This window comes from Neomonachus schauinslandi, chromosome 5 (assembly GCF_002201575.2).
Source record: "Neomonachus schauinslandi chromosome 5, ASM220157v2, whole genome shotgun sequence".
Taxonomy (NCBI): Eukaryota; Metazoa; Chordata; class Mammalia; order Carnivora; family Phocidae; genus Neomonachus; species Neomonachus schauinslandi.
In genome coordinates, this window is record NC_058407.1 from 90,351,607 (window position 1) to 90,368,006 (window position 16,400).

Genomic DNA, 16,400 nt, shown 5'->3' on the forward strand with positions numbered 1-16,400 from the left:
CTCTCAAATAAATAAATAAATAATCTTTTAACTAAATAAATAAAAGTGAGTAACCAAAAATAAACGCAAGTTTGAATTTTCAAAGTATGCAACATGGGTGGCTTAATAGTCATCTCATGGCATTTAATAGCATTAAGTGGGAAGGATGGTCCCTAAGATCAAAACCCTCACATAAAGGTAAAATGTATAAACTCATTAAATAATAATCTGAAATTTGTTAGGACTACCAAAAGGTTTTTTAAGGACTTACCCCAATACCACTTTCTCTATAAATACTTATTCAATGAATGAGTTAAGGTCACCTTAAATATGGTTACCTATTATCTTTCCAAAATGTAACTTCATTACGTCATTCTCCTCTGCCTGAAACATTCAATGGCATGGTAACCAAGGTCCTTCATGATATACTTCTCTTATATTATCAATTATTCACTCATTCTACAAATATTTACTAAGCACTGACTGTAAGCCAAGCATTGTTTTGGCCTGATGATGGTGGCTCAGAACAAGGGTGATGATAGTGGATGATAAGAGAGACTGGATTCTAAATCTACTCTGAAGGCAGAGCCAAGAGGATTTCCTGATAAACTGGTAAGATATGCAATATAAAGAAAAAAATAAGAATGGCTCCAAGATTTTGGCCTGAGCAAGTAGGACGGAGCTACAATTAAGAGGGATTATCCTCACTAAAACCCTACATTATATAAATACATCTATGTTTTTATAAAGTTACCCTTCTCTACACTCCCAGAATATCAATTTAACATTATTAGTGTGTTCACAGCCTTGTATTTAATGTCCTGCAACTGTCTGCATCCTGAGGACAAGTACTAAATTTTATCTTTAAATCCCCAGAACCAAAACAGCTTAGCCTGTCTCTCAATATAGCTTTAATAATGAATAAATGCTCTCTGAAAATCTAATAAGAAAAAAAATCTTTGCCTCCAATATATTGTGGGAAAAAACATCTCTGTGTCTCCTAGGCCTGTCTCTTATTTCTTTTGAACAAATTAGAAACCAAATGCTGTGTTTCATACTACAAGGTCACTCCTCTCAGAGTTCTAAGGCTAAGGGAATGGTGATACAATAAGAACATAAAGGCATTAATGCCACTCTGAAAAGAGTTCAGAAAATTTCAAATAGAAATCATGTTTGAGTTTGACCATGAAAGCAAAATAGGATTTTTCTCATTCTTTCCTTTTTCTCCAGGAATAACAGAAGAGATGGAAAGACAGGCTTTTGAACAGACTAAGAAGTTTATATTCCTTTTATTTAAAGAGTTTGGAATTAATCTAAAAGTAACAGGGATCCAACAAAAGAGAAGAACACAATCAAAACAGATTTAAGTTACAGAGAGATCATTCAGAAGATGCGGGGGGAAGAGAATCAAGAAGCCTGAGGAAGCAAATGGATGAAGTCTTTATCAAATAGATTATCAGTCTTCAGGGTTTCTGGATTCTAGCAATAGTGGTGTCATTCTCTAACAAAGAATATTAAAGGAATCATATTTCACTGGGAAAATTAATTGTAAAATGTGATTTGTTACACTTGAAGCAAATAATTTAAACAAGAAGGCTTTTACATTCTAAGTTATTTGGTTGCTAAGTGATAGCAAAAACAATTGTTAGGACTTTGATCAATGGTCCAGCTTATCTCTCTATGCCTAGACCATAAGCCCCTTAAGGGCAAAGGCCATATTTTCCAATTATTTTAACTCCCTTCTTATCAATTCACACAATGTTGCTAAATTCTGTTAAGAATTTATGAAGTTTAGAGATCATTCCAGTCACATCATTCTCAACTTTCTCAGCAACTAAAAAAAATTTAAACATGGTAAGAATGCTTTATTAAGCAGTTTATTAAACCTAAACAAAATCTTTAAAACTTAAGTAATATGCTAACCTGGAGAGCATGTTTCATTTTGTGGTATAACTTCAGATTCATCTTTTTCACCAGAAAGATCCTCTTCATCAGAGAGGACCAAAAAGGCTTCTTTTGGCAAACTCTCACTGCTTTCTTGTTTAGATGGTGAACCAAAAGAACCTTCCATTTTCTCTTCCAAATCTGGATTTGTCTCATCAATTGGAAGGAGAGAAGTTTTAGAAAAGCAAGTAAGTTCATCTTCAGCAGGTGCAAGCTTTTCCAAAATAGGAATAATTTCATCCGTCTCCATAGAATCTGTATTTTCCAAGATAATCTCATTTTTGTCATCTTTTATAACATTTTCACTAATGGTTTCTGCAAGGTCTGCAGAATTTTCATCTTCATTCTTTTCACTTTGGTCAATTTCCATACTGCTAGATATAGCCTCCTCTCCAAGAGCAGGTTCTGTGACAGCATCTTCCTTTGCCTTCTTTTCATTTTCAGGAGGTAGATCTGAACAAATAACTGTATCATCTGTTTCCAGGGTTTCTTCATCAGCATCGATATTACTATCAGCTTTATTTTTCTCATCAAATGAGAAAATCTGGTCTAACTTTTCATCATCCCCATTTTTTTCAAGAAAATCATCACCTTTATTGCTACTAGGCTCTGTACTGTCAGTTTCAGGAACAGGTTCACAGACTGGTACAGAACTTGGTTCAAAGGTGGGATGAAAAGCTGATTCAGAAGTCAGTTCATCAGAAGTGGGTTCATCAGAGGCCAGATCACCGGGGGTTTGATCACCAGAGGCTGGATTACCAGAAGCCGGATCACCAGAGGCTGGATCATCAGAGGCCAGTGCTCCAGAGGACAGATCAGCAGAAGCTGAATCACCAGAGGCTGGATCACTGGAGATTGGTTCACCAGAGACTGATTCATCAGGGACCGATTCACCAGAGACCAATTCACCAGAGAAAGGTTCACTGGAGACTGTTTCATTAGAAACTGTTTCACCAGAGGTGATATCACCAGAGGTGGGATCACCAGAGGTGGGATCACCAGAGGCGGGATCACTAGAGGCAGGATCGCCAGAGGTTAATACTTCAGAGGCCAGATCTTCAGGGGCTGAATCTCCAGAAGCTGGATCTGCCATAGCCAGCTCAACAGAGGCTGGCTCATCAGAAGCTGGTTCAGCAGTCAGTTTACAGACTAGTTCAGGAGCTATACTATTAGGAGACAAAGGTTCATGCTTTAAATCATCATCCTGCTTGTTTTTTATATTAACATTTAAGGTACAAGAGGTTTCTTTCCATTCTGAATTACTTTTTTCAGGATCAAAACAAAGCTCTTCAATGCCATTCACCTCTTCCTTGTCATTAATATAATCCATATTTTCCAAAGGTGAGGTTGGGTCCAAATCTCCATTTTCATGGTTGCCATTTAACAGCTTGACATCAGCTTTCAACAGTTCTTCTTTGACCTTGTACACTGCTTCAAGTTGCTGACGGTCACTCACTCTCATTGTTTTTCGAGCCTTAAAGACTTTTTTCTGAGGTTCTTCTATACTATCCATTTTGAATCTTTAAAAAGAGAAAGAGAGAGAGTTTAATAATTGAAACAGAAGCCACCTAATCATAGATGAACTGCAAACTGATCTTATAGGTAAGCAGCCCTTTATGTAATTTTGAAATAATAACATACAGAAAGCATAATAATCCTTGCTATGTGTTAATTTTCATATTAATTGGATTTGTGTAATACAAAATTGATGACAGGTACAAACCAGAGAAGATCAATTATCAGGAAGATTAGGAAAAAAAAGTGACTAGCTTTTGGGGCGGGGACAGCAAGAGTAGGTCTTTAGAGCTACCCTTGGTGCTGGAACTGTCATATCCCCTCTTCTTCTACTTCCCATTGCAAACAATTAAGGCCATTCATTGAAAGAAAGAAAGAAAGAAAGAAAGAAAGAAAGAAAGAAAGAAAGAAAAGAAAGAGAAAGAAAGAGAGAAAGAAAGGGAGAGGGAGGAAGGGAGCTGAAGAAAGGAAGGAAAGGAAGGAAGGAAAGAAGGAAGGAAGGAAGGAAGGAAGGAAGGAAGGAAGGAAGGAAGAGAAAAAAAGGAAAAAGTGAGTAGTTTCTAGTTTTAATTCTCAGCAAACTAATGAAGTCAGAATCTGAAGGAGACACATAAGCATATGCAGCAAAAAAGCTGACAAAGAAAAATAAAACTATGAGAGACCAAAAACAGTAGAGGAATGGAAAAGAGGTATACAGATAAGGAAAATTAAGAAACACATAAGATTACATTTGCAACCAGGCATATCTAGATTAACCGTACTATAACATATTTACAAAAGATTACCATCAAAAAATTGCTAAGACAATTCACATGACAGGATATAGTTGCAAATCATATATTTGCAAGTAATTTATCTAAGAGACATGCATCTAAAAAATAAAATACTATTACAACTGAATAATAACAAAAATAACCCTATTATAAGTGGACAAAGTAATTGGGGTACCTGAGTGGCTCAGTCTGACTCTTGATTTCAGCTTAGGTCATGATCTCAGGGTTGTAGGATCGAGCCCAATGGCGGGCTCCACACTTGGCAGGGAGTCTGTGCTCAGCGGAGAGTCTGCTTGAGATTCTCTCCCTCTCCCTTTCCCTCCACTTCTCCCCACCCACCCCTGCTCAAGGGAGCACAGACTCACTCGCTCTCTAAAATAAATAAATCTTTTTTAAAAAATGGACAAAGAATTGAATAGACATTTCTCTAAAAGATATATAAATTGCCAATAAACCAATGCCAATAAGCACTAAAAATGAAAAGATGCTCACATTACTAGTCATCAGAGAGATGTAAATTAAACTGCAATGAGATAACACTTCATACACACCAGGATGGCTATAATCAAAGAGAATAATGAGTACTGGTAAGGAGACAATCACACAATCAATGCTGGTGGGATTATAAAATGGTGCAGCTGCTCTGGAAAAGTCTGGTAGTTCTGCATCATGCTAAACATTAATCATTAATTTTCTATCTTTCCTCTTCTGCAATACACATAAAGCTATAAATTTCCCTTTGAAGGCTGCTTTAGCTGCATCTCATATTTTGATGCGTTATATCTTCATTGTTGCTCTTAAAATATTTAGTAATTTCCATTATGACTTATTCTTTCACATGTCAGTTATTTAAAAGTTCCTTAAAAAGGTATACATTATGACTGTGTGAAGCTCATTAAAAAAATACAAGGTTGGTTTCATACTAAAAAAAAAAAAATTCAAGCAATGCAGATTATAAGTGAGTCATGAATCATAATGGCTTTATTTCAGGTTGAATCAAGGTGTCCATGTGATAAAAATATATTGGAACCCTAAGCCCCAACACCTCAGAATGTGATCATATTTAATTAGAGTCTTTGCAGAGATAAAGATAAAATAACGTCATTAGGGTGGGCCCTAACCCACTATGATTGGTATCCTTATAAAAAGGGGGAAAAATTTTTTTTTTAGTAAAGCAATAGAAGTCTATTAAGCAAAGATATAGAAAAAGCTCTCAAGAGTAAGAGGGGTCCCGACAGGGTTGCCCAAAAAGGGGAAAATTTGGATACAGATATGCACACAGAGAGCCATGTAAAAACTGGAGTTTGGCTGTCCCAAGTCACAGCTAGCAGAGAGGTCTGAAACAGGCCCTTCCTTAGTTCCTGCATGGCCCTAGATCACCTTGATTTCAGACTTCTAGCATATAGAACTACGAGACAGTAAATTCCCTATTTAAATACATACATACATAAATAAAATATAAGCAATGAATTCAAAATTCACTGCATAAACAGAATAAAGGGTGAAAATAAACATGAGATCATCTCAACAGATACAGAACATTCATTTGACAAAATTCAACACTGACGCATAATTAAAACTCTCAGAAAACTGAGAACAAATGTAATAAAAGTTATCTACAAAGAAAACTACAGATGTCATACTTAATGGTGAAGTAAGATCAGAACCAAGACAAGGATGTTCCCTATTACCATTACCTAGCCAGTGCAGTAAGGCAAGCAAAAGATGCAAGGACTTCGTCCTGGAGAAAACAATGTCACCAGTCTCTAATGGAATAAAACAGAAGTGTTTTACGGACGAAGATATACAGGAAACAAGAAAATTGTTTTCACACTGGATATTTACTCATCATCACCATTACCTGTAGGAATGATGGTTGGATACACTTGCTGTAGCTGGAGAGAGGGGAGAAAAACAGCCTCTGACACCTGGGAACTTAATCTCAGGCTCATAGCTAGACCTAGTTATAAATCGACTTGATGCTTACAGCTAAGCCATGTTGTTCTCCTGAACATAAAATCACCTCCACATTCAAATTAGACAAGGTCACTGTGCAACCATGAAATATTAAACCTCTCTCTCTGACTAAATGAGTGATGGCTACTTTTTTTAAAGAAAATAAATCACAGTTTTATCCTCACTGTAGTCTGTCCTCCCTACAGATAAGATTTATTGAGATAACCAAGCACAGAATTGCCCCCACTTTCTGAGAGCACCCAATCCAAAGTAAGGCTCTATTTCCTCAAACCCTCCCACAAATAAGCCAATGTCTACTATACTAAACCCAAATCCTATGTTATGTTTTTTTCTAATATCCTCTTACTGACTGATGTGCTTCAGAGTTTACCCATGGTGAGCATTCTTCCTCAGTGCAACAAGTAATAAACCCAACGTGTTCAATTAGAGGTCTGATTCTGGTGTTCCATTGTTCTTTTTGACCAAAAGACATAAAACAATGGCCTAGCCTATTTGCTAGAGGCCAATACAGCTTGAAAACCTACCACTTTGTTACAGTACTTCTAGACTGTGGTACATTCTGCATTCATTTGCTCACTTTAAGCCAAATACTTACATTTCTTATTCTCCCTAGCCTTTTAATTATGGAACTCAGTAAAACTATTCAGAAAAATTATCTTTCAATTGAACAGAAACTTCAATGCAGAATTATCATAGGCACTATTTTAAGGGTTATTCATTATAGTCTACCATTTAACCTTCAAGTTTTTTCCCACCCACTATCCATTCCAAACTCATACTAAGTGAAAATTTTTAAGAAGATGAAATGCAAATTTTGTAGTCACATTTTCTTGCTGACTTCAAAGACAGAAAATAATTAAATTTATAGCATAAGGAATATGATGATTACCTTTTAAATATTTTTAAATACTGAACTGTAATTCTTTTTTTTTTTTCTTAAAGATTTTATTTATTTGACAGAGAGAGAGACACCGCGAGAGAGGGAACACAAGCAGAGGGTCAGAGGGAGAAGCAGGCTTCCCGCAGAGCAGGGAGCCCGATGCGGGGCTCGATTCCAGGACCCCGGGATCATGACCTGAGCCGAAGGCAGACGCTTAACGACTGAGCCACCCAGGCGCCCCCTGAACTATAATTCTTTTGGACTCTGACCTCATAATGTCCCCATTTCTCAGCTGTTATATGGAAGCTGACAGTTACTGACAGTTGCATTAATAGGAAGCATTCCTCTTAAAAAAAAGTATATTTTCATAATTTTCAGTAACCCATTTAAGAACATATATCCTGCAGGACACCTGGGTAGCTCAGTCAGTTAAACATCTGCCTTTGGCTCAGGTTGATCCCAGGGTCCTGAGATCGAGTCCAGCATCGAGCTCCTTGCTCGACTCCCTCTGCCTCCTTTTCCCTCTGCTTGTACATGCGCGCTCTCTCTCTCTCTCTCTGACAAATAAATAAATAAAATCTTTAAAAAAAAAAAAAGAACATAAATTCTGCAGACAGAAACATGGATTCAAATTCCAGCTCTCCCATGTATTTACTATATATATAACACTGGGCAAGTTTCCTAACATTAGTTTCAGCTATCTTAAAAAGGGAGTATCATTATTAGTACCTGCCACAGAAGTTGTAGTCATGATTAAATGAGATTCTATACATTAAGGACTTAGAACCTAGTAAACACTCAATAATGTTATCATAATTGTCTATGTATATTAAGAATGTTTTTAGACATTAATTAGAGAACCTTGAGACAAATTTCTCTTTACTTCTGATATTTTGTAGATAAGTTAGAAAATCCAACATGCAAACATCACATTTAAAGTTAAATTGCCACCACCAAATAACATTTAATAAAAATAAATATTATCCAAGCAAGCTGGTTTTACAAATTAAATTGCCATTCAATTTGGTAATGATAAAGTACTGTACAAAGAATTACAAAATAACTACCATCTATACCCACAAGGGAGCACACTACAGCCATTTACCACATTTTTTATGGGTTCTAAGTATAATGAAAAACAGACAAAGCATAAGGAAGTAACATGAATAACCAGTTCAAACTAGTTCAGCCATATCTGTGCAAACCAATCAGCAGTAACTTTTTAAAAATCTATTTTGCATAAGGAAAGTATATTTAAGAAAGATACACATTAGAAGAGGGTGTGTTACCTGCAAACAAGTCTCCATGGCTGTACTACCGGAACAATACATTTCTAAGGATCATTTTAAATACGTCATCTGGAACTGAGATGCCATTCACAAAACTATTCTACAAAAGAAAAACTACTTTTTTAGGTTGCAACACTAGAATCATGAAGCTTTCGTATGACTGTAATTCATTTTTACAGGAAAAAAATTTCTATTTTATAGTAGAAAATGTCTGCCATATCTAGAAGTAAATGTGTAAAACGTGATGTACTTTCTCTAGAAAATATTTTTTCATGAAGAAGATAGTCAAAAACTGTTTTTAGGTTCCTATTCTATATATTCAGATTCAAGAACTCTGAGACAATACCATCACTAATAAAATCTTTTTCTACAGCATTAAAAAAGGTTTTTCACCTTTACCATAGGAATTTATATTTAAATAACCAAGAAGGATACAGATACCTGCTAATAGGTATCTATAGCTTAGAATTTTTTTCAATTTTTGGTAAATTATTTTTAAGGAAAGCCCAATGAACCTCTTCCTTTTTAAAGTGAAAACATTATTTTCTTCTCTGCTTCATCCCCCCTCCGCCTACAACTTTTATTCTTTTTTTCTAGCAAAGAGATCATAGCTATGAAACAACAAAGGGAAGTATTACCAAAAGCTGTAATGTCTTAGCCTACAATCTGCCTGCTCAAAAAGCTCAAGAATTTAAGTGGCTGTTCAAGAGCTGCTCACCAACTCAGCCAATCAGTAGCCAGCATTCTGATTCCTGCCCAGCAACAGGAGACAGACAATAAGGTCAGGGAAACATAGTTAAAACCTGGATCCGCAATACATTAGTGAGGTTCTTTGTCTAATATAAGTAATCTAGAACATAAACGCATAAAATCTAAATCCATATGGTACACATTTAATATATCACGTAAATAAATAAATAAAAATAACACCTTTTATGCTATTTCAATTTATCTTCCTTTAAATGTCCATGAATGTGTCCAAAAATATAAATCAATTTCCTAACTGGAGAATGAGTCAAACATGGACAATACACAGTAAGAATACACTTCTCTCCCCATGGGTAAGAATCCGCAAAATTTAAATGTATATTTCTTTTTTAAAAAATCCACAATGCTTAACATTTATAAAACATTTGTAACTAAAAATTCAGCAATACCTTAAATCCAAATAATAAGATTTTCATACCCACCTATCACTATTGTTATAGATTTCTGATTCCAAAAATTAATAGTATTCTGGACCCAAAGGTTTACTACAGATAGCATCATAAAGTGTTCTGTTGTCTACTGCACCGAACTGACTTATTTGATTCATCTAATGAAATTAAAATGCCTGACTCTTGACAATCTATATTAAGTGTTGTAAGTACAATTATTACATCTTTTTCTCCCTTACTGCCTTTCACAGCAGGTTATGAGCTCTCCCCTTTTGAAGCAATAAAGCTAATGTGTGCATTACAACAGTAAATATTCATGTAAATTGAAGGGAAATTTTTCCTATACTACATCATTCTGCAGTCCTTTAAACATAAAATTATTTAAAAAAAATAGGAAATCTGTCATCTGAGTATTTTTTTCTCAAATTCACTACCTATCAGATTTTCTTAGTAAACAAGTTTTAAAAATAAACCTCATTTTTTTCTCCTTCAGTTACAGATGAACCTTGTAATTTTTCGAACATACCCAAGAGGGAGCTTGCTGCAGCCATACTCTTAGTTTATATAATCTCCCCATAGGAAAAATAAATCAGCAGCTGCTTCAGTGCTTCGTCCTGTGAGAGAACTGAAATTCACTGTCTGATTGGCTCAAAGCCGTAGTTGTCTGAAACCAATCAGATATCAGCATCACAAACCTCGCCCAGCAACAAGGGAAGCAGATGAGGGCAAGTACTCTACCAAGAATCCAAACAGTGTGAAAATACAGGTGAAGGATTATACTGAAACATATTTGATGAAACGGAAACATACTCACAATATACTCCCAGATTTATAGTTTGAGTAAGTCTACTGTAGGGTTTCTCTGATGAATAAACAAGGGTTTGTACTACTGCTTTCCAAGAACAGTGAACAAAACAATAGGAAGTACCTGGGTTGTTAAGTCAAAACATAACACAGACACACACAAACACTACCCTAATTCAAAGTTATGAATACCTGATGAAGTGTACTTAAAAATGAAACTTAGCACAAACTTGCAAAATAGGAAGCAAAGCCATTTAAGTGGACTTGACATTTCTATCTTTGACACAAGCATTCCAAGTACACTCATGCTGTTAACTGGCATTAGTATAACATTATTCTGAATAATGGAATGCTGGAAATAATTTTTACTCAAATTTGAGCTTTCATTAAATGGCTTAAATAAATATTGGTCAATAGGACTAATAATAGCTTACTCTTAAATAATCACTTTATGCTCACGATTCCTAACCTCTTCAGAAACACAACTCTGCTACTTGATTCTTTAAGAACCCATTCTCCACTGAGAAGTGTGATTTTATTTCACACACCCAAATTTTACTTGAGAATTCTGTAACAGTCCTGAAAATAAAATCAGGAAGAATATGCAGTGTGTTGCACAATAAATATTTAAATCTGCTTTACTGTTCACTACCCATTGAGACTGGTAAACCTGATAATGCAATGGTCCATCCACTTTGATACTTATCTGCACAAATTTAGTATAAAGACTTTCTAAATTTTTATCTTAAATACTGGATACATCTCTGCTAATAATTATTTTTCTAAAATTTCAGTAAAATATAATCACTACTCTCACTACTTCTGTTTAAAATCCCACAAAGATTTTCATCATGTTCCCATATTCTCTTGCTTTCTATAGGTTTTCTCTCCCAGTCACTTCCAAAGCACAATATTTACTTTAGGATCCGGAATCCCCTGTAGTTCACAATTCTTCAGTTCTACTAATGTTATTGTTCTTCTCTCAATTGCCTAAAAACACCTTCAACAGCTATCCTAATATCTTTAAAAAAATATTAATTGGTGAAATCTGTTATCTAACACTCATTCAGTAAAGTATTAAGTGATCATAATATTTGACACCTCAACAAAGAATCCCTTCTACCTGTCATTAACCTACAGATACCAGCTGGAGTATCAAAATGAAGTATCTCCCAACTAAATTTTTAAAAAATAATCAACAAAGGAAACAGGGAGTTTGCTTTATCAACAATTCCTTGGACAAAGTAGGATCAAATCATTCTCTTGCAATTTTGGTTATATGAAAACCAGAATGGTCACTACAGTCTAACTTGTTACATTCACGGCTATTTTTGAGAAATTCTAGGGTAGTCTACGTGAAAAAATGCAAGATGCCCCAAAATCCCTTTTCCAAGTATATTTTGGGGATCATTCTGTTATATAGGCAAATTAAAACTAATTGACCTGATCCAACAACTGCAATTTTAAAATACATTTATCAAATTACACACCCTTAGAAAATTAGCCAGTTACCTTATTCATCAGGGCCCTATCCACTAGCTTGGCCCACTTACCAAACTCTACCACCTATGCAGGTAATAGTGAAGTTACAGAAGTCCATGTATTAACTTCTTCAGGAATTTAAACCAGTTGTCCAAATGTATTTTTCACAATTGGCTTGGGTGAATTAAAACACACAGAATGATTTATAAGAAGTTGAAAGATGTAAATCCTTCAAATGCTAGGAAACAGCTCTAACTTTTCTTAGTGACCCAATCTAAGGAGAAAGAGTGAAAGCTTACTTTCTGTTTATTAGCCAGCTTTCACTAAATAATATTGGGGCAGCAACCCACATCCTCAAAATCTTACTGGCTAATAATATTCTTCTTCTTTCTAGGTCATTGGCTGAAGGAGCAGCACCCTCACCCCAAATTTAGGTCTTGTGGCAAAGGGAAAAGACCACAATGACAGAACGATACAATATACCAGGGTTTTAAAGCTATCTCTTAGACACAGTATACACCACTTTCACTCACAGTCTATTGGTTAAAGCCACATTAGACATTAAGGGGGTGGAGAAGTAAAAAGCAACCACTGGAAAACACTTCATGTTGCATGGCAAAAGGCATAAATACGTAGTCTTCTTACAGGAAGAAAGAAAAATGGTGAAATATCATATAATCTACCATGCTTTAAAAATACATAATTATAAAAAGCTTGGCCTACCAAGGATTTCTAAACTAAAAAAACTGGGTCTACTCAATGTCTGTTCTAACATTAGCTAACAGTTGAGATAGGATAAATCACCCTAACTCTCTAGATTTCATCTCAAGTGTAAAACTGAGGAGATCAGATGCTTGCTAAATTCCATTCTAGCTCAAAGTTTATATTATTTTACAAATGTCTAGCTATACTGATGCTCTTTTATAATTCAGTTTTCATTATAAAATACTGTGAACATGCAAAATATAATGGCCATGTGTGTACCCATCACCCACATAAACTAGAAATAAAAAACAAAGCCCTCAGTATAACACTACCAGCCAGCATGTTCCTCCTTCCCCATCCCCAACTCCTTAACACAAAATTAAGCATAATCTTGAATTTGATGTTTATTATTTTTAGGCATGCCTTATACATTTTCTACATTATAAATTCCCGTTTGTTAACTAAACAACATAAAGGGAGAAAAAGACACTGACACTTATCAAGGGGCAATTACATGTCAGACACTATACCAAGTCATATTCTTTTCTCATTTATTTAAGTGACAACTTATATCAATTCATGTTTACATATGATCTGAACGAATACATCAATAACCATGCTGCTATCACGCATTTCTTTACACAGTAATTTTAGCTTGGTAAGGTCAACCAGACACCCAATTCAGTACAAAGTTGTTTTCATTAGCACTGATTGCCCTTCTTATACATTTCATCCTTTAAATTTCGCTACCAAGGGGTGTTCTATTTTCTCAGAATGTTAAGCAATAAATAAACAACAGATGATCCTTGAATAACATAGGTGTGAACTGCACGGGTTCACTCACATGCAAATTTTTTAGAGTATAGTACTGTAAATTTATTTTCTTTTCCTTATGACTTTATTTCCTTTTCTCTAGCTTTACTATAAAAATACAGTATATGATATACATAACATATAAAATACGTGGTCATTGACTGTTTATGTTATCAGAAAAGCTTCCAGTCAATAAACAGACTATTAATATTTAAGTTTTGGGGAAGTCAAAAGTTATATGCAGATTTTTTACTGCATTAGGGATCGGCACCCTATCAACCACATTGTTCAAGAGTAAATTGTATATGGTATTTGCCACAATTTTCTTCTCTATCTCTTTGAAAATGGGGAAATCATTCAATATAATTCCTAAAGACTATCCACAGAGTAAATGCAGTCTGAGAGAAGACTCTTAATTTTACCCAACCTGCACACTAGTTCATATATTAGCCACAACAATACTACCAGCAGGATCCTAAATATTCAATTATCTTTTAAAAGTAACTTACCCATAAGTCATCTTAGCAAATAATAGAATTCACTCAACAAACTATAAAGGGAATTTAGGAAAAGCCCACAAATAACATCATACTTAATAGTGAAAGATGGAAAACTTTTGCCCTAAGATCAGGAACAAGACAAAATGCTTGCTCTTACCACTTCTACTCAGCACTGACTAGAGGTTCTAGCCCTGGCAATTAGGCAAGAAAATGAAATAAAGGCATCTAACTTGAAAAGAACAAAGTAAAGCTATCTCTATGTTCAGTGACAAAATCTCGTATATGGAAAATTGTTAAGAATCCACTAAAAAATCATGAGAACTGGTAAATGAGTTTAGGAGGCTGCAAGATACAAGATCAATATATAAAATCTACTGCATTTCTATACAGATGCAATGAACAATTCAAAAGTGAAATTTAAAAAACAATTATATTTACAATAGCATCAAAAATAACAAACTTAACAAAAAGAAGTATAAAACTTCATTCTCTGAAAAACTATAAAATATTGTTGAGGAAATTAAAGAAGACCTAAATAAACACAAAGACAATTCATACTCCTAAATCAAAAGGCTTAATATTAAGATGCCAACATTCAAAATTGATCTACTGATTCACGGTAATCCCTATTAAAATCCTAGCTTTCTTCTTTGCAGAAATTGACAAACTGATCCTAAAATTCATATGGAAATGCAAGGGACCCAAAATAGCCAAAATGAAAAACTCATTCTTCATATTTTCAAAACTTACTACAAAGCTACAGTAATCCTGTCAGTGTGGTACTCCTAGCAAAAAGGACAGACATATAAATCAATGGAATAGATCTCTCAGTCAAGAAATAAATCCTCATATTTATTTGCAGTCAACTAATATTTGACAAGGGTGCCAAGACCATTCAATGAAGAAAGAACAGTATTTTCAACAAATACTGTTGGGACTACTAGATAGCCACATGCAAAAGAATGAATTCAGACCCTTCCTCTCATACCATATATAAAAATTCACTTCAAATGGTTCAAAGACCTAAATTTAAGAACTAAAAGTTTTAAATCTTAAAAGAAAACATAGATATAAATCTTAGAATAGGCAATAGTTTCTTATATATGACCCAAAGAGAACAAGCAATGAAAGAAAAAAAAAAAAAGATTAACTGGACTTCCATCAAAACTTAAAAACTTTTATGCTGCAAATGACACATCAAAAAAGTGAAACAACTCATGCAATGGGAGAAAATATCTGCAAATAAGGTACCTTATAAGAGACTTGTAACTACTAGAACATACAAACTCTTACAACTCATTAATAAAAAAAAAAAAAACCAATTTAACAATGAGGAAAGTACTTGATATTTCTCCAAGATATACCAATAAAAAATAAACATGAAAAGATGTTTATTATCATTAGTCATCAGAGAAATGCAAATCAAAACCACAATGAACACTACATACACAGAGAGATGGCTATGATCAAAAAGAGAATATAACAAGTGTTAGCAAGGATGCAGAGAAATTGGAAACCCCATACAATGCTAGTGGAACTGTAAAATGAAGCAGCTGCTTTGGGAAACAGTCTAGCAGTTCCCTGACATGTTAAACATAGAGTTGGCATAAGATCTAACAATTCCACTCCTAGCTATATACCCAAAAGAAATAAAAACATATGTCCATGCAAAAACCTGTACACAAATGTTCACAGGAACACTATTCATAATAGCCAAAATGACCATTCAGAATAGCCAAAATAACCCAAATGTCCAAAAACTAATAGGTAAATGAAATGTGGTATATCCATACAATGGAATATTATTTGGCTATAAAAAGAAATAAAGTACTGATAAATGTTACAATATGAATGAACCTTGAAAATATGCTGAGTAAAAGAAGCCTGTCACAAAAGGCTACATATTGAATGATTCCATTTATATGAAATGTCCAGAATAGGCAAATCTGTAAAGACAGAAAGCACATTAGTGATTGCCTAGGGTTGGGGAGTTGGGGAGGAAATGAAAACTGGCTGCTAAAGGGTACAGAGTTTCTTTATAGGACAATAAAAATGTTCTAAAATTAACTGTGGTAATAGATGCAAACTCTGAAAATATTTTTTTAAGATTTTATTTATTTAGGGACTCCTGGGTGGCTCAGTCGTAAAGCCTCTGCCTTCAGCTCACGTCATGATATTTGGGTCCTAGGACCAAGCCCGGCATCAGGCTCCCTGCTCCCCGCTCATGCTGTCTCTCACCATCTCTGTCTCTCTCTCTCTCAAATAAGTAATATTTTTTTATTTTTTTATTTTTATTTTTATTTTTTTTTAAAGATTTTATTTATTTATTTGAGACAGAATGAGAGAGAGAGAGAGCTCATGAGAGGGGGGAGGGTCAGAGGGAGAAGCAGGTTCCCCGCCGAGCAGGGAGCCCGATGCGGGACTCGATCCCGGGACTCCAGGATCATGACCCGAGCCGAAGGCAGTCGCTTAACCGACTGAGCCACCCAGGCGCCCCAGTAATATTTTTTTAATAAAGCTTTATTTTAAAAAAGATTTTTTTTATTTGAAAGAAAGAGAAAGAGAGCAGGTGCGCAAGTGGG

At 34.9% G+C, this 16,400-nt stretch overlaps 1 protein-coding gene across 2 annotated transcripts in view; it reads right to left on the minus strand.

Moving 5' to 3' along the window:
• The window catches only part of LOC110581104 (activating transcription factor 7 interacting protein), a 69,841-nt gene extending 66,400 nt beyond the window's left edge, over positions 1-3,441 (minus strand). For both annotated transcript variants that reach the window (XM_021690828.1, XM_021690827.1), the window contains exon 1: positions 1,903-3,441. In XM_021690828.1, coding sequence (XP_021546503.1) covers positions 1,903-3,436 — 1,534 coding nt within the window. In that variant the 5' untranslated portion in view covers positions 3,437-3,441. The remainder of the gene's footprint in view (positions 1-1,902) is intronic.
• Between the last annotated feature and the right edge of the window lie 12,959 nt (positions 3,442-16,400).